Source organism: Cynocephalus volans, chromosome 11 (genome assembly GCF_027409185.1).
Source record: "Cynocephalus volans isolate mCynVol1 chromosome 11, mCynVol1.pri, whole genome shotgun sequence".
Taxonomy (NCBI): domain Eukaryota; kingdom Metazoa; phylum Chordata; class Mammalia; order Dermoptera; family Cynocephalidae; genus Cynocephalus; species Cynocephalus volans.
This window is the reverse complement of record NC_084470.1, coordinates 52,772,735-52,792,260: the sequence shown is the minus strand read 5'-3', so window position 1 is coordinate 52,792,260 and position 19,526 is coordinate 52,772,735. Positions and strand designations below refer to the sequence as shown.

At 36.0% G+C, this 19,526-nt stretch overlaps 1 protein-coding gene and 1 non-coding gene across 2 annotated transcripts in view; both read left to right on the top strand.

The window, feature by feature from the left end:
* The window catches only part of ULK4 (unc-51 like kinase 4), a 574,722-nt gene that overhangs the window by 214,902 nt on the left and 340,294 nt on the right, over positions 1–19,526 (top strand). Inside the window, exons 28-29 of the mRNA XM_063114672.1 lie at positions 9,617–9,668; positions 9,766–9,910. Coding sequence (XP_062970742.1) covers positions 9,617–9,668; positions 9,766–9,910 — 197 coding nt within the window. The remainder of the gene's footprint in view (positions 1–9,616; positions 9,669–9,765; positions 9,911–19,526) is intronic.
* Positions 3,431–3,582, top strand: LOC134391442 (small Cajal body-specific RNA 21). The gene has a single exon (XR_010024980.1). It is a non-coding gene; the product is annotated as a small Cajal body-specific RNA 21 (non-coding RNA).

The window sequence follows — 19,526 nt, the reverse complement described above, 5'->3', positions numbered from 1 at the left end:
TGGTGTCTGTTATACTTGTTCATGCCTAAATCATTTTGTTTCCTTGGAGGCCTGATTATTGCTTATTCTCCTTGCTGGTCATTGTCCTTGAAATCCATTCTTGGGTATTCTGTGAAACCTAGTGTGGATGTTCCTAACTCCTAAAGGCACTGCTCTTTAGGATACTACGAAAGAGCAGACCAAAGTCATTTGTATCCAGTGTACAAATCCCTAAGAATGTAAGGGGTCTTCAAAAAGTTCATAGAAAGATTTGTATCTTTTTAATCCATTTTCCATGAACTTTTTGAAGTACCCTTGTATAGGTCCAAGACCATAACTTCCCAGGGCAGCCTTCTCAGTTTTCAGGAGTGTGAGTGTGTGTGGAGGGTTTGGTGCCCAAATCTGGTTTTTCCTCACTCTGGGAGTGTAATCTCTCCACTGGTGCCCTGCTCAGTGTAAGGAGAATCACAAAACTCCATATGCTGGGAGGACAGGGCCTGGTGGCCCCACTGGAGCCCTGTGTTTATATTATTGGTAAATGCCTCCTAGTCTCAGTCAATCCCATGCGTTAATGTTCTCCTCAATTCTCTACTTAGGCTTTCATTCAGAAGTTGCTCTGAGAGTTCCCCACTGTCTTTTCAGACCTTAAATATTTTTTACAATTTTGGTTTTTTATGTTTTATCTGGCATTTTTTATTATTTTCAGTAAGAGAGTTAATCCAAGTAGCCATAGCCACCAAAACTAGAAACCCTGTTTTTCATGGTTGTTTTCATAGCAATGAATTCTAAGTCTTTGATTGAGATATTACTTGCTGGGATGTTGCTTATTGATTTTTTTGCCTAATGAACAATAACCATGGCTAATCTGTTGAAATCCAGTGTTTATAAATATCTGTGTTGCTTTTAAATAGAAATTTAATTAGATTACATTGTAAACATAATTGCAGCATAATTATTGAAACTACATCCTCTATTATGATAGAAAAGGTATTATAGCAACTTACCAGCTTCATAAAAATATTTTTTAATGCTATAACTCATGGGAAATCTTCTAATTACCTCTTCTTGAGCATGACTGGAATACATGAAGATGAAGATTCAACACCCTGAGGAACATAACATTGTTTGAAATGTTAGCACACACTATGTTCAAGGCTCTTGATCAATAATTTATTGTGTGGAAGTGGCTAAATACATTTAATTCTTGCTGATCGCAGCACTTATTGCAGATTTTCCGCAGAATTTTTAGACCATTTACCTCCTCAGAGGTGGAAATCATCAGTCTGGCCTACAGAGCAGTCAGAAAACCACAGTGATTTGATTTGTACATAGAATTTGTTCCTACGCATGATGGTTTCAAAAAAACATTCATAATAGCAAAAGAAGAAATAAAAATTATTTCTTTATTAGAAAATTCTGGCGGTAATATACATAATTTGCCTAAAATATATTTCTATTTCTTTAACTTGAAAAAAATAAGCTAAACCTTAATATATTCTTATGAAAAGCCTGTTCTTTTATACACTTTTAAGCTAAAGGCTGGAGGCTAATAAATATAGAGGAATTTATCTTTAATTAAACCAAATATTTGAGTTAATACTAAGTTTTGGTGGTGATGTAGAGGAAATGGAACTCTCAGAAACTCCTAGTGGAAGTGTAAATTGGTACAACTACTTTGGAAAACTGTTTACCAGTAGCTACCGAAGCTCAACATGTATAGTACTGTGACTCAGCAATTTTACCTCTAAATTCAGTAGAAATGCAAACATATGTTAACCAAAATACATATACAAGAATGCCCCGTGGCTCCAAACTGGAAACTATCCAAATGCCCATCAACAGTCTATGAATAAATAAATTATGGTATAGTCATAAGATGGAATACTGTACAACAGAGAAAACAAATGATCTATAGTTATACTTAACAACATAAATCTCACAAAGTTAATATTGAGCTAAAGTTAACCTATACAAAATACCATGATTGTATTTGCACAGAGTTTAAAAACAGACAAAATGAGTCTATTATAAGTCAGGATAGTGGTTACCTGTGGGTGGTGACTGGTAGATGGTGACTGCAAGCCCCTTCGGTGGTAGGGAAGGTGAGAAAAGAGCAAAGGAGGCAGGAACAAAGAGGGGGGCCTAGAAGCCAAGAAGTCAGGCGACAGGGCAGGAGCTCAGAGCTTGTGGAGGAAGAAGATCAAATGAAAAAAGTTCGTGACAGGTGATTAAAGGTGATTAAAAATGGGTGTTTAATATTCAATTTTAAATTGTTGGTGTTGCTGTTATAAAATCTTCATCACACTAAACCCTCAGTAAAGTCTGGTATATGTACCAAGAAGTTATGAGATTTTAAAATTTAATACTTAGTAGGGGAGTGTATTCTTTGTCTAAGCTGTAGGTTGAAAAATCAATGAAGACCATGCAAATGAGCACAAACAGAGGCTATTTATTCAGCGCTTGCTATAGCAAGGGAGTCAGCAACATCACTTGCATTTGGCAGAGACTCAAAAGTAGGTAGGGGAGTGGGAAAGATGTATAGTAAAAAAATAAAAATAAAAAAAGAAAGGCTTCAGGTGAGCTCTGATTGGAGACTGTTGGCCTGGGGAATCTGGAAGAGGGCTAACTAGAAGTGGGGCATCCTGTGTGATTGGTTAGGGGAGCGTATTTGGCTTTCTCTGGTTGACCCCTAAGTTGGAAGGGAAGAGAGGTACAAAAAATAATCTAAATAGCGTGGCTATCTATACATATTCATGCTATCTAATGAATACTCAACTAAGGGGGGTGGTTCTCAATTATGTAACAGGTTATGTAATATAGCCTTCCACATGCTTAGTTGGTCTCTTTGTAGCATGCTCATTGATCAAATTCTGTCACATGCACTGAATATTCTAGGTGCTCTCTAGCATCTCCAATGGGAGATCATTCAAGGGATAAACTCTTTTTACTGAGCATGCTTGGCTACTGAGATTACACAAGTCAGCCTCCTGTGGTCTCAATCTCCACATGCTGGTACTGAAAATAGGTGCTACAGGCAACAGCAGCTCAGGACTCAGAGGAAGGGGCTTGTGGTTTGCGACCCAAAATAGTAGCCTAAAACCCGACCCCAGAGGGACTGAGCACCTCCTGTCTCATTTGGTTTACTCATGTTGTCATCACTCATATATTCTTAGGAAGTACCTGTTGTAAGCCATCTCTTTTAAGGAAGTGCTGAGAATACATTAGTGAGCCAGAATCAGGCCCTGCTCTGCACTGGTTCAGTCTGGGGCAGGGGAGGAGACTCCAATATAGAAAGCAAAGATTGAGCCACAATTTGAAGAGTGCTGTATTGGTGATGTGCACTGGGTGTGCTGGGAACCCTACTCAGTCTGACAGGGTCTGGAGATAGATTTTAGATCAGGCAGTTCTTCAGCTAAGTCTTGAAGCAAGTAGATGTTAATTTCTGGGTAAGCTTCTAGGTGGGAAGTGGGTGTTACAGGTAGAAAGAATCATGTATGTCTCCACCTCCACTCAGCCTGGCTTAAAATAGAGTGCAGGCATCCTCCCCTGTGTGAGAGCTGTTTAAGAAAGGAGCCTCCCCTGGGCTGTCCTAGCCTCACATTTACTTGACTGTGATAACTTGGCAGGGGGAGCTGGTGGAAAGGATGAAGAGCTAACTGATGGAGGGAGGGGAGAGGGAAGAATCATGTATACATAGGGAGAAATGTGTGAAATGATTTGATAAGTGTTTTTAAGCTTTCTCCCATTATTTTGAGATATTTAGAGTAATTTAAAATTCTTAATCATAGAAGTGTAGAATTATATGCATGAGTTGGGATTAATCTCTGTCCTGGGAGAGATTGGTTCACATGTGAGTCACACTATCAGGAATACCCTCTTCAATGTGGTAGGTCAGCATTTGAAAGACTTTAAGCGGAAGTTCACATTTTGGAGGTGTCTTTATCTTGATGACCCTTTTGTTAGAAATATTTTTTTCCTTTGGTGAAATTAGTCTTTTTTTCAAGATATGTGAATTGCCTAGGAATATTGTACAGGTGCCCCAGCCTTGTACCCTTGTATGGGAAGGGCACAAGAATCCAGTCAACCCAGCAGAGTGGTTCTCTTGGCATTGGACACTGATTTGTTCCTGTGTTTATTTCATTGAGCCTTCTGCTGCCCCATTCTGACTCTACTTAAGGGAATTTAACCTTGTACCTTAAAGATCCTTGTATCTTAGAAGGCCTTAGGTGTTCTGGTGAAGCCTGTGGACTCATTCTCAGCGATGTTTTTACATGCGTAAAGTAAAATAAATGAAATGCATAGAGTTATATAGGAAAGCATTTGTATTGAAATATAGTTGTCAGAATATTTTTTAAAATGAACAAATTTGTCCTGGTGCTGGGCCCAAGTAGTCATACCATCTGTGTATCCAAGATCCCTTCTCTGTGCCCCACCCAGCTCTGCTGCATTGCCTTAAGCACCCTTGGAGCTGCTCTCTTATTTTACAGCACACCCCTTGTGAGTGACCTCTAGGGATTTGGGGCCAGATGCTGAGGCTAGAACTTTTGTTCTGTCTGTCATCTTGAACCAATCTTCTCTCTCAATTTAGTTATTTTCTCGTCTTTGTCTGGTATCTTGTAGATTTTATATCTAAATGATTGTTTTAATTTTCATCTGGATGTTTTCAAATTAAATTTAAGATACTCTAAATATCTCAAAAAAAAAAAAAAGAAAAAAAAGACCTAACTCATTGCATGTCTCTAATATAGGACTCTAAATCCAATTCTTAGCAGCTGTTTATTAGCAGCAACAATAAAAACATACCTCCCCCCTCTTCAAGAAACCCTGGCTCTTCTTCATATCCCTGTTTATGTACTGTTAGTTCTTTTATATTTGTGAGTTTACATATTCATAAATGTGCATCAGTTATACAAAATTTTTTCCTTTATTTTCTTGAGTATGGACGAATAACCCTTGCAATTTGTATAGGCATATATCAAAGTATTTTATTTTCTTAAATTTTCTTTGTTGAATTTTCTTTATATTTTCAGCCTAAAACTACTCCTGGAACCAAATATTTCTTTGCTCTGTTCCTTGGAGTAGCTAACATTTAAAGGGTTTGTTTTCATGTCTTCCTTTTTGTTAGAATCATTGTATATTTAACTTTAAGTGCACATTTTGCCAAAAGATATGTGGTCTCCTTTTCCTTATTAGGATTTTAAAAAGTCATCTTTTTAGGAAAACCATTTGTTATTTTGATATATGAAGTTATTGATTAGAATATGAATAAGATTAATGAGACTTTTTTAGTTTTTATGTCCTTTGCCTCCTTAGACTTGCTGAGTATGCAGACATTTTCAGTATAGTTTTATTTTTATTTTTCAATTGATATCTCACTGGGTAGCCTATGTTTGATAAAGTAATCAACTGTCATTGCTCAGCAAAAATGATATAAAGGTAAATAGTCAAATAATCCTCCTAAATTTTCTTATTAGTCTTCATTTACATATTATAGAAAGCATGCAGTTTCCACGTTACCATCCTCCACCTGTTCACTTCTTCTAAAGGATCATTCTCACTTGAAAGTGTTAAACTTGATCATCCTGGTATACTGTTATGATTGCCTTAAGTTATTGAAAGAAAACCTATGTTAATTAAGAAATTAAATGTAGTGTAATTAAATTGATTTCTTTTTTTAAAACTTATAAAATAATTTTTAATACAGAAGTTTACATTTAGTACGTATTTAATATTATATATAGTATTGTTTCAGGATACATAGTGTCATGCTGTCTATATCCTTTCATAAGTTGATTTTTTAAGTTAAAATATAATGATGGTGAGATTTATCCATTCTGTTTTGTGCTCTTGAAATCAAATCTGCAATGAATATCTGAAAGTGTCACATAGCACATAGAATGTGAATTGCTGAGTTGTAGGATGTGTTTATCCTCAGCTTTGGTTGGTATTGTGAAATTGTTTTTCCAAGTTGTTGTACAGATTTATCATAGTATATGAGTACCCATTTCTTGACAGTCTTGCAGGCATTTCTTATGTGATTTTTGTTTTTTTCTTGGCAGCTGGCCAGTACATGCGGTATTATATGATTTTTTTTTTAACTGATTCTGTGTAAAGTAACATCTCAGTGTTGTTTAAATTTCCATTTCTTTGATTATTAGTGGAGTTGAGTAGCTTTCGTATGTTTATTGGCTGTATGAGTATTTCCTTTTGGGAACCACCCATTTACATCTTTTGTCTAGTTTTTGGAGTTGTCTTTTTCTCATTGATTTGGTTTCTTTTCTTTAAATTTCCTTCATTGATTTTCATGGATTTGTTTTCATGGATTCTGCATACTAATCCATTGTGAGTTATAGGGATTGCAGAATATCCTCCTTTTAGTTTTCCTTTTAGTTTGTACTTTTTAGGTGTCATTAAAAAGATTCTTTCCTACTCTAATATTACAATGCTATACTGTATTTTCTTCTAAAAGCTTTTTCTTTTAACCATTAGACCTTTAAGCCCCTTAATTTTCTTTTTTTCAGTAGTCTGTTATTTTTATTTTTATTTTTATATTTTTGGGGTGGCTGGCCGGTATGGGTATCCAAACCCTTGACCTTGGTGTTATAACACCATACTCTAACCAACTGAGCTAACTGGCCAGCACAGATTTTTAAAAAATCAAATAGATATCTTAATATTCCTATACCCATCTATGAATAGTCTATATGTTTTTCCACTGTTGGTAATACTCTCTCTGCTACTTACTATGTGTAAGTAGCATTATGTGTCCCTTATGTGTCTGTTTCTAGACTCTCTATTCTATTTCATTGGTCTCTTAGTCTAACCCTGTACTAGTACCCCTTTATTTTCATTATAGTAAACCTGGAAACTTGGGTTAACCATCTGTGCCCCATACTTTCTTGAAAACTTTGTTATTCATGACTCTCTTTTCATGTATATTACAGAATTATCATGAGGAGTTCATGAAAACCTTGTTGGGATATTTATTTTTGTTGCATTGGAATTATAGATTAATTTGCAGAGAATTGACTTCTGTGAGTCTTCTCATCAATAACTATGTGTTGCCTTCATTTTTTCACTTCTACTGCTCTTTCTTTTTTGTGGATTTGAGTTTCTGACCTTTATTTCATTTTTCTTCTCTCTGGAGAACTTCTTTTAACATTTCTTGCATGGCAGGTATACAGAACATCTTCAATTTTAGTTTGTGTGAGAAAGTCTTTATTTCTCTTTTACTTGTGAGGGATAATTTCACTGTGTGCAGAATTTTAGATTAGTGTTCTGTTTTTTTTTTCTCTTAATACTTTGAATATTTTACATCACATGATGAACAGGTTAAATGAACTGAGGTAAATGTGCCTTTAGTGTAAGGTTTTATGTTTATCAAAGGCTAGGAGCTAAGCTATGTTTACTTTTTGTGGTCACTGTAGGTTTCAGAGGCTAAAATTTCCTCTAGAGTCCTTAATTTAGTCTCTCCTGTTATTTTTTGGGTCTCCCTAAGAACTCCTTCTTAAATAAAGTCTGTGTCTTATAGTTTCCTCAGTTGTTATTCTGTGTTATTATATAGGATCTTTGTTGATGTTGTGGTGATGTGTCGGGGGGAAAGGGAAATGTTCTTTAGACCCGTGATTAGATCTTACTCTTTTAGTAAGCCTGTGCTCCTGGGCTGTGACCTTTACAAGTGCTTCTCAGACAGAAAGCCTAGAGGGGGCTAGAGTTGAGTATTTCCCTTCCCCCAGGTCAGTTAAATTCTGGCAAAACCCCAGTAGGTTAGGCTAGGGTAAAGTAGTTTCCTTTAAGTCCAGGTCTTTGTTAAGGGCATATTTCAAAGTAGTTAATTTTTCCCTCCCCCTGCCAGAAGCACAAGGGAATTTCTACCTGATCTTCACCTTTAGAATTTGGTGGGGCTCTTGGGGGTAAAACTCCTGGAAGTAGGAGCTGGGGAATCCCTTACGACTGGGACTTCAGGAATTTTTGTCTCTTAAGCTAATCTGTGATCAGTCTCCAAAATTTGGTCAATTACCCTTTAAGTTTTAGTACCAGTTTCTGGCTCTACTGATAGTTTCTGCTTTTGGTAAGCTGTGATTCTGTGTGTTTGCCTGTCTGTCCAGTTTTGGGGATGGTGGTTTGCCCTGTGACTTCAGTTCTCTGATACAATCTAAGAAAAGTTGTGGATTTTCAGTTTGTTCAGCTTTTTTTGTTGTTGTGGAAATACTTGTGACAATTTTCATCCTCTTTATATGTTGGACTGGAACCCTGAAGTCTATCAATGGCTGTGGTACCTGTAAATATTGTGAGAGTGTGTGTGTATATGTATTTTTTCTGTAAAGGTCATGATACCATAGATACCTTAGGATTTTATTGCTTTTGTAAAGGTATATTTTACCAATTGTGTTATTTAATTGTTTGTTGTAGGTGCATAGGAATAGTATGGATTTTTGTGTATTCATCTTCTGTCTGACAATCTTGCTTTTTTGACTATGCTTAATGTTGTCTTTTGAATTTCTTGAGATGGACACTTAAATAATCTATTTCATGTTCTACATCTTTCCATACGCTCTCTTAAACCTTTAAGATAGGTGTTGGTCATGTTGATAGTGGGATATATTACTTTTCTTTGCATAGATTTTGCTTTTGACAAGACTGGATGTTTGGAGTTCTCAAAACACCTTGGTAGAGAATGATATCTGTGCTTTGAGTGATGTGACATCGATTACTGGAAGAGGATGAATGAAATATCCCTGGTTTTAGGGTCCCTGTACAAATGTCTATATAGAACATTACGTATAAACCTATTGTGTGAAATGAAGATACAACAGATTAATATGGATAGGCCACCAGCCATATATAGAGATCCTTTCCTGTGCAATGAATGCATCGTTTCATTGGTTTGCACAGCAAGATTTCATGTGGCTGTGCATAGCTTCTTCTGTCCTTTTATCAGTATAGAGCGAACAGGTACTCAAACAGTAGTAATTTTATTTTCACCAAAATAGTTTATCAAATTGGACAGTAGCTTTCAAAACTAGACAGTAGCTTTCAAAATTAGATTTGTCCATCCTTCATTGGCATTTTGGAGGGAAAATAACTTATTTTGGGTTTCAAACCATATTTGATTGTGCTCTGTCTGATAAAATTGGGAAATCATGGGAGTGGTTTGTATAGTGGATTTACATCTTCTGAGTCTATTTCTAAAAATAACCTAGATTAACTTGTCATGGTATTTTGATGTATTTGATAAAACGTGGGGATTGTATCTCTTTTTCTCCCCCAACATTTTGATTGTTTTTTAGCTTAAACTTAAGTAATGATCATCAGCTTATACTTATACATATTAATTTGATGGTTTAATGCTAACCTATGACATTATATTCTAAAGTTCCTTTTATAAACTCTGAAGGTTTTGAGAAATTACTGTTCTGATTTTCACAATGTCATTTTGACCTGAGGACTTTTTCAGAGTTAAATGAGTTTGGTGATTTATTAAGTGTCATGAAGAGTTTAAATCCAGGATAAATTTAGCTTTTTTTTTTTCACTCCTTTGATTAGTGATTCTGTTCATGAAAAAAGCACAGATAGTGGTTGATACCAGTTTTGTGTTTACAGAGATTTGAACCAAGTCTTTCATATCCTCTCTTAGGTTATTGATTATATCCTGCCACCCTTGGTCTCCTTGGTTCAAAGCCAAAATGGTAAGTTGTGATCACATCAGCAAGAATTCCATCAGTTACACATTTTGTTTTCTTTCTATCTCCATGTTGTCACATTCTTGGCATTATTTTTTTCAAGTGGAGTGGAGACTCTTCAGCTTGCGGTTGCTCTCAGAAACTACATCTTTACTTGTGAACCAGGAGATTGGGGATGGCGACCAGGAGATGAATGTCGATTCTGACAGCAATCTTGTGGCTCTCATTAGAGACACCTTACTTCCCCAGTAAGTATCTGCTGCTGCTCATCACGCAGAGAAGTGTATGATGTCCAGGAAGCTTCTGACAAACTAGGTCCAGTGATAGGGCCATGGATCTCGATGGCCTTATATTTATGAACATGTGCTTGTGTACTCACTATAAAAGAGTTGTAGAAACAGAGGTGGTAACTGTTACACTGCAGAAGACTCAGAAGAATCTTGGTTCATCTTCAAAAACATCCATTTATAGCTTAATCTGTTTTCTGCCAGGAACATGTCTCTGAAGTTATGCAAATTTAAAAGTGTTTATGGTTCAGGGGATGAGGTTCATGATTCAAGATCAGTATTACAAGACTGCTGGAACATGAAATTGACTTTTCCTGGTTCTGCTCAGGAATAATAGAAATGGAAGGAAGTTTTTTATTTCTCCAAACTCTTGGAATGGAAATTAATTTTAGCTACAAACAGGATTTTTGAGGGTGTGTGTGGGAGGAACAGGTAATGAGTGTTAGTTAACAGAAAGGGATTATTTTTTCCTTCTACTCCTTTGCTCACGTAGCACACACACAGCAGGATGAGTACTGAGAGCTCTTAATGCAAACATGCACAACTCTAAAATGACACCTTGTAGCTCAGGGAATACTGTGAATTTTATTAAACAAAGTAGTTTAAATTAAAAAAAAGTGTATGCCATATATCATCATTAAAGAAGATTTTTGCAAAACTAAATAAATGTTGTATCATGTATCATGTATTAATATGCATGTCTGATCTTGATCAAGGCCTGGGCTGCAGTCCACATCAATTCTCTGTAGGTTTTCAAGAATGGCAGCTTTACCTAGGGAAAGGCTATTTGTTCAACTTCTAAAGATCTACTATTCTCATAAAAAAAATTATCACAACATAGAAACCTGATATAATTACATCCTGATTTTGACTGTTAAGAGTATAAACTCTATTATATGAAATTAGGTCCACATTTAAAAAAAAACAAAACACAACTAAAATTGCCTGCTGCTAAAGATAAAGCACTCAAACACTCCTAGTTTTTAAAGAAGATGTATTTGACAAAGTATGTAGCTATTGTGTGTCAACCCTTCTGCTAGCTGAGGGAGCCTGTCTTGACTGATTGGAGCTTGATCTGAAACAGCTTGATTTATAGGGCCAGTCTGTTTCTTTTTCCTTTTCAACACTTTTAGAGTAGGTTTCAGGGAGATCCCAGATAATGAATGTGTACAGTAAGTACTTTTGATACCCAAAGTAAGAAAATGGTTATCTATATGAGAAAAAAATTTTAAACTTTGTGATGTGGAGCTTTCTCAGTGGTAAACTATAAATAAATATATTTTCAGTTTCAATTGTTATATATTTGTGTGCAAATCATCTATACTGTACATGGGTTAAACAAAAGATTACAACCTACTCTAACAGGATTAATTAGTGCTTTCAGTGCCTTCTTATACTTCTAAAACTATGTATAATCATATGTCTCTTTCTAGCAAGAAAATGCTTAAAAATTTGCACAAAATATGATTTTTAAAGGATGTACTTTGGATATTTGTTATCTGAAGACTTATAGAGAGGCATTTTTCAGGACCTAAGATGTTCCCCCCCACAGTTTAGCAATAGCTTGTTAGTGGCTCTGTAGATGTGAAATAAAATTTCTTTACATCTGAAGTCTGCTCAGTTTTGGAACATTTTGTAAAATAAGAACTCTAATTCAGTGCTCCTGTGTTATTCATTTGAACTGGAATAAATAATATGTGTTTCCTTTAATGTACATCTTTATCTTTTCTAGAGATGAGGAATTAAAGAGAAAAATACAAATGTAAACCATATGGCAATTTAAGATCATAAATAATGTAAATGAGTTCAGGTTTTTATTAAACAACTTGAAATGTACCTCAGATAGTAGTATGGAATTTATTGAGATGTGTTGTGGGATGTTTTTAAAGCTTGTGGACTGATTCCAATGTGAAGTGCAGGTCTGTGCTCTGTATTTTCATCTCTAAGCCTTAGTTTCTTCGTCTATAGAATGGGGATAATGACACCTACCTGAGGAGATAATTGTGCAGATTAAATAGGGTACTTCTTGTAAAACATTTAGTACAGTGTGTGGGACATAGTACACTCTTGACAAATGTTTAGCACCACTACTATTATTATTAGGCTCATTATTTTAATCTCTCCTATTAATCATTAAAATGAAGACTGTAACTGTACAATAATAGTAATAGTACCTGTGAACTGAAGTGGCCATTAAAATAGATAATGCTCATTGTGCCTATCTGGCATATATAGTAATGGTTCAATAAATATAATGTAAAATATTTAAAAATAAAATGTAAGTAATGAATTATTTAACTTTCTTGACTCCGAAAACTAAAACCTTAGCAAGCAGTTTGGTCTTTGAAGACAGCTCTTGGTAATTTTAAGTTTAGAAATGCTAGTAATGAAAAATTCATGTTTGCCAGTGAGTATGTAAATATAACGGCTTAAGAGTTACGAAATTTCTAGAGTTCATAGGAGTTTCTAGAGTTCACATCCACGTCAATTTGGCAAGTACACCTATTGTTGTTGATACTTTTAGTTTTGTTAAAGCTTTAATCATCCTTTGACCTTAAACAATACTTTGTATAAAGCGATGGTGACAGTCTTTTCAGGTACATGCATAGTAGGCTTTCCAATTTTCATACAAAGGTTTTAGTCATGACTATTTTATTTGCAAATAATAATACCCAATTCAAAATAATCTATTTGCTCACATAACCAAGAACTCAAAGACTTGTGCTGGCATCAAATATAGCTGGATTCAGGGGTATGATTTATGTCTACAATACTCTGTATATGTGTCTTTCTCTCCATCTTGCTACTCTGCCTACGTGTACATGCCCTTGTGCCCAGAATTGCTTCTTTCACTTGGTGGGTCGATAGCTTCTGGGGGTGGGAGATTCTAGAGAAAGAGTGCATGTTTTTTCTAGTAGCTCTGGCAAAATTCTCAGGGAGGACAACAATGTAATACTTGTGTTCCAGGTGCTTCTCAGAATTGCTGTGTAATATGATGAAAGCTCAGTTGTAAGAATAAACATTTATACTAGGGTTCTCCAGAGAAACAGAACCAGTAGGGTGTGTATGTGGGTGTGTGTGTATGTGTATAAAATAAAGAGATTTATTGTAAGGAATTGGCTCATATGATTATGGAGGCTACGTCCAATGGTTTGCAGTTTGTAAGCTGGAGACCCAGGAAAGCCGATGTAGTTCCTGTCCAAAAGCTGGCAGGTTTGAGACTGAAGAAGAAGAGCAAGTGTTTCAGTTCCAGTTTGAAGGCAGGGAAAAGACCTATGTTCCAGCTCAAGGCAGCCAGGCCAAGGAGTTTCCTCTTATTCAGCCTTCTTGCTCTGTTCAGGTCTTAGTTATTGGATTAGGCCCACCCACATCAGGGAGGGCCAGCTGCTTTACTCAGTGTACTGATTTTGATGTTAATCTCATCCAGAAACACCCTCACAGATACACCCAGAATAATATTTGATCAAATGCCTGGACATCCCATATCCCAGTCAAGTTGACCATAAAATTAACCATCACAACATCTGCCATAAATATCATGAGTGAATTGCTTACTCTATAAGTTAATGAGTTAATGCCAAAGAGCCACGACCTCTTCTCAGTGTGCATGCTTTACTTTCTAAAAAGTAAACTTTAGTTGTAAGTATTCGTGTAGTGCTTACTCTTTGTGAATTGTAATACCATTTATAGGGAGATGGTTTTTGAGTAGACTTTGAAATTGGGTGTGACTGAATAGAAAAGGAATGTCAAGAATGGGGTAAGCAAAGGTATGGAAGAGGCAGAACATGAGGCAATAAGCAGGCCAGCTTGTTTCCAGCAGAAACTACATGTGAGAGTTATGTGAAATAAGCCGGGGAGAGAATGTTTTCTCTCTTCATCAGCCCATTTACTTACCTAATACTAAATACATCTTATTTCACAGCTGTATTTCTAGTTGTAGGGAATATTAATGACCAAGATAGGCACAGCCTCTGCCTTTGTGGAACTTTCTCTCTGACAGAGCCAAAAATTTCAGAAATTGTTTTTTTGGGGGGCAGCTGGGCAGGACAGAGATCAAACCCTGGACCTTGGTGTCATCAGCACTGTAGTCTAACCAACTGAGCTAACTGGCCAGCCCCTCAGAGATTCTTTTAAATGAACAAACTTGGAGGTTGTATAAGTAAAAATGTTTCCTTAAATATTAACATCGATGCCTCCTTTCTTAAACTGTGGGCATACATGATGTTGATAAATCTGGAGGGAATGTGCTCTTCCTGAAACTGTTTTGTTTTTGAGTTTCATATCTCACCCATTTAACTTTCTAATACTCAGGGTTTCTCGACATTTTATGACCTTAAGACACTATTTTGCATGGCCTACCTATTAACATTTGCCAGAACTCTAGTGGTCCTTCCATCACAATTTTGGAAATACTCCTTAATTAAGGACATTTTTATGAAGGTGAGGAACAAGAAAAGGATGCTCAGCATCAAAACTTTTGTATAACTTTGTATTGTAAGTATTGAATAATGTAATAACACAAGAAAATTAAACTATAAATATTCTATTAGTTTTCTATTGATGCATAACAAATTACTATGAGCTTAGTGACTTAAATCAGCACCCATTTGTTGGGTCACATCTCTGTAGGTCAGAAGTTTGACTCAGTGTGACTGGTTCTCTGCTCAGGTTCTCACACAGCTGAAATGAAGCATCTCCTGTGCTGAGTCCTGGATAGAGTCTCTGGGGAGAAATCTGCTTCCAAGCTCATTCAGGTTGTTAGCAGAATTTAGTTTCTTGTGGTTTGCATTAGTTTCCTAGAGCTCCTGTAACAAAGTACCACAAACCAACTGGCTTAAAACAACAGAAATTTATTCTTTAACAGTTCAGGAGGCTAGAAGTCTGAAATGAAGGTGTTGGTGAGGTTGGTTCCTTTGAGAAGCTTTGAGGGAAAATCCCTTCCATGCCTCTGTCCTAGCTTCTGATGGCTGCCAGTCATGCTGGGTTTATGGCAGCATCACTCCAATCTATACCTCTATCTTCACATGGCTTTCTCCCCTGTCTCTGTGTCTCAGATTTCCCTCTGCCTTTCACTTATGAGGACACCTGTCATTGCATTTAGGTCCCATCCTAAATCCAGGATGATCTTGAGATCCTTAAGTCATTTTCAAAGCCCTTTTTCCAAATAAGGTCACATTCACAGGCTTTGAGTGTTAGGACTTGAACATATCTTCTTGGAGGCTGTTGTTCAACCCATTTTGCAGTTGTAGGACCAAAGTACCCATATCTGTGTTGCTGTAATGTTCGTTTAGATGCCCATGTTTCTTCTCGTGTACCCCCTCCATCTTTACTCTGGCAACTGTCAAATCCCCCCAGTGCTTGGAATCTCTCTGACTTCTTCTGCCACCAGCTTGAGGAAACTCTTTGCTTATTAATGTTGGTGATGTTGGCCATTGGTAATCTTTATCTTGTAGCTCATGTATTTGGATTCAAACCTTGGACTTGCCATTAACTAGGTGCGTATGCCCTCACTTCCTCCTTCTCCTGTTCCTTCTTTCAGTTTTTCCTCCTTTCTTAAAGATAGTTGGAATGCCAGTACCATAACTGAGTTATCTGTATGATTAATGAGAACGTTTTTTTCTCTTCTGGGAAGAAAGATACCACACATACTCATAAAATTACCATGATTTTTATTCAGCTGAGAGACAGGATTTAATTTTAAGGGTTTATGCAGAAGAGAAGACGCAGTATTTAATAGAACTTAAGCCCAAATTGACCTTATTAATTAAAATAAGCACCTCTCAGAAGTTTAAAATCAAAGTCATCATCAATGAAATAGTACTGAAAGTGGTCTGATGCTATTTGAACATTTTTCTCTGAGATCTGGTTACATAAGGCGAGGACATTCTCTTTCAGTATTTAACAAATGTTAAGTGGGACTAAATCCTGCAGTCAGGAAACAAACCATTGCTATTCTGGGGAGGAGAAAATTTTTAGTATTCCTACAAATGTAAATAATTTGTACTACATTTTGTGATTGTGCATGTGCAGTTTAAGACCCTTCCTTTCTTCTTCCCTCCCTCCCTCCTCCCTTTCCTCCTTCCTCCCTTCCTTCTTTCCTTCCTTCCATAAATATATATTGAGTGAAATCCATGTGCCAGGTACTTGGGCTACCTAACCCTAACCCCTCAGTGAGCTTACATTCCAGTAGGTGAGGCAAAGTAATAAACAGATACATGAGATGATTTCAATTACTTAGTACTGTGAAGAAACAACAACAACAACAACAACAAAAAACAGTGTAAGAGGAGAGAAGAGTGGTAGGGGAATGAGGGAGGGGCTGCTTGAGATCAGACAGTCGGAAGGGCTTAAGTGATGTAGTGAGTCATGGGAAAAGTTTGCTATACTGTTTGCCTTTGGTAGACTGGAACGTTTTGCCAACATGCATTTTAGTTTCATATTTTCTTTTTAGCTTTGAGTGTTTTGTGCTGAAAACAGATCATACTGATACAAATGTGCTTATGATATTTTTATGACAGTATGGCATTCAATATTTCTCTCCTGGGGAAAATGAGTATAGCTTTTCTTTTTTGTAATTCTCTTGTGACCCGTGAAATAATCAGGGCCGTAAATTATTAAGGCTTTGTTTTTTAGCATATGACAAAGGAATATATTCCTTACAAATGAGAATTGTATTTCCTTTTAAAATTGGAGTTTATAGATGGATTTCATTATTGGTAACATACTGTAGCATTGTTTAGCTGTCTTAGGAATAATGTCCAGTAAAAATAATGAGTTTGACTAATTTCTGTGCTTGTGTTTCAAAGGACATCTGGATGGTTCTGTGTTGCTTCTTTGTCTTCCTTAGCCACAAGCATTTTATGTTAAAATAGGTATGAACTTGACCTTCTTTGATGGGAATTAGAATAGAAAGAAGTATTTTATTTTTGACTTTTCCTTTTTTTGCAGATATTTTTGCATCAGAAAGAAGCATCATAATATTCTACTTTCCCCCCTTTACTTCATCCTTTTGTAATGTTTTGCATCTTTACCTAAATTGGTGCATTTAGGTACAGTGACTTTTTTTCCCCCAAGAGGTACAACCTACAGGAATTTAAGTTGGGATAATTTGAGAGTTAGAGTTAGTAATACAACATAAAGATAAATTCTTTGATCCCTTTGAATGAGGATAATTCTACCAGTCCAGTTCTTTGGATATATTTTGTAAACATTGAGTGTTGCTTTATTGAAGTCTTTACAGGCTTTCATAATGAAAATTTGCTATTTATCTGATTGAAGAGGGCTTAATATCTGGAATTATATTTAACACTTATTTTGAAGTTGTACCTATCTTTCTCTTACTTAGGAAATATATATAAATACACACACACACACACACACACATGTGTACATATAAAAATATCTTGGTTCTCCCACCTGACCTTTTCTCCATCCACTTAAGTATCCATTTAACTATTAATTTACTTAAATATCTATGCATCCATGCAAAATGCTAGAGAATCCCATAGAACTTGATGCACATGAAAACTACAGGACGGGGAAGTCCTCAAGATAACTGTTTGGTTTATACCCTATCTCATAAGGTTTTGAAATTGATTCAAGATGACATCTAGGTCAAATGTTGGAAGTAACTGTACAGAAAATACTAAAAAGTGTAGGTTTTCTACCTTTTTCTCACAGCAGTCCATGGGAAAGTTCTCAGCCTTCTTGAAAAGTAGATTTTACCTCAACGCCTTTGCTGTTTGGCAGCCTTCTCTTTATCTAAATCCAGCATATCTCTTTCCTCTAATCTCTTCAAGCCTCATCCATCTTGCACTCTGTCAGATTTGTATCTTAATATATTGCTTTCCTCATATCATTCTCTTGCTCAGAAGCCTTTTAATCTATAGACTGTAGAATATAGCCTTAACAGTATTTACCCAGCTGTTCAAGACTCTGAGTGTTTTGCCTCTTGCCTACCATTTCAAATTAATATCTTCCTGTTCCCCTAGATGGTTTCTCCAATCCTGGTGACATTTACTTAGTACTTCCTGAAATTTCCTGCTTGGACCCCATCTCTTCCCCCTACTCCCAGGCATCATATTGTTAATGTCTATGTCTCTGTATCGATACATATATAACACTATTTTATTGGCTGTCTTGTTAATCTACTTTTAATCTATGCCTACCTTTATGGATGTACTGAAAATCATTTAAACAATTCCCAGTCACTGAACATGTAGGATTTTTCTAGTAGTTCACTATTGTATATGATGCTGCAAAGACCATTTTTATAGCTGCATCTTTGGGTACATCCTTATTCCCTTTTGTTGAATCTCTAGGGGTAGAGTTGCTGTACCAAAATTTATATATGTTTTAAAGGCATTTGATATGTTTTGCCAAATTTTTTTTCAAAGAGCAGTGCATATTTCCAACTTTTCTTTATGCACTTGTTAGCTCTGACTTGCATTCTTTCAGATTTTAATGAAGTATACTATTTTCCTCTTTACTTCTTGGCCATTTATGTTCTTCTTAGGTGAATTTTGTCTTGTTTTTCTAGAGATACATTTATTGATTTGTAATAGCTCTTTATATTAGTAAGAATATTAACTCTTTGTGTTTACCAAAATTCTGCAAATAATTTTTTCCTCATTTGGTTTGTTTATTGTGGTTTTGCCATTGGGAAATATTTAATTTTAAAAAACTTTAATGTTATACATATTTTTCTTATTCATTTCACATTTGTTATGCTAAAGAGGCCTTTTCATCCAAGAATATGTAAATATTTACTCATTTTAATATTCTAATGAAGTAAAAAATTTTCACTTAAAATTTTAATTTGTTGGAGATACATTGTTATAAGTTATGGTCTGACCATTTGGTCTAATTCCCTTTTTAAGATTATACTTTCCTGTCTACTGTCAAGTATCATCTTCCTTTTGATTTATATGTGTATTCTTGATCCCACCCTATACTTAATAATTATTGTGGTTCTATAATGTACTTTAGCTTTTCATTTAGCAGCATCTTCCTCATTGTATTTCACCCTAAATTTTCTTGGATATTTTGGAATATTCTCTTCCCCCCCACGAAATTCTCAGAGTATACTCCATTGAGATGGAAATGTGAGTTCGTGGCTTAATTTTTGCAGAGTGGGCCTCTGTGATACGGTGAACTCAGCACCTCTTGGCCAATTCTTTGCTTGCATCCCTCAGAATAGCTTCTCACAGTAATCCAGAGTTATTTAGATAGCCTGTTTCATTTTTCTCCCAGCCCACCTAATTGGGCACTGGTTACACCAGGCACTTGATAAGACAGAGATTTATTTATACTAGGACTGGGAATGAAGAATGAAGAGGCATGGACTATCTTGTCTTCACCTTGCCTTGAGTCTTGAAAATGTGATTTTTAGGGGTTTTCTCTCCTTTGGGATGGGTGTGAATTTAGTATTACTGGTTTTTCCTGCCTGGGTTTCAGCTGCTTTTGCCCCTAACAAAGACCCCTTAGTTAGAGAGGATCCTAGAGGTAGAAGGGTGGGGTCCAGGGACACTATCTGGATGTGGCGCTATTAAATCAGTAATCTCAATCGATGGCCAGG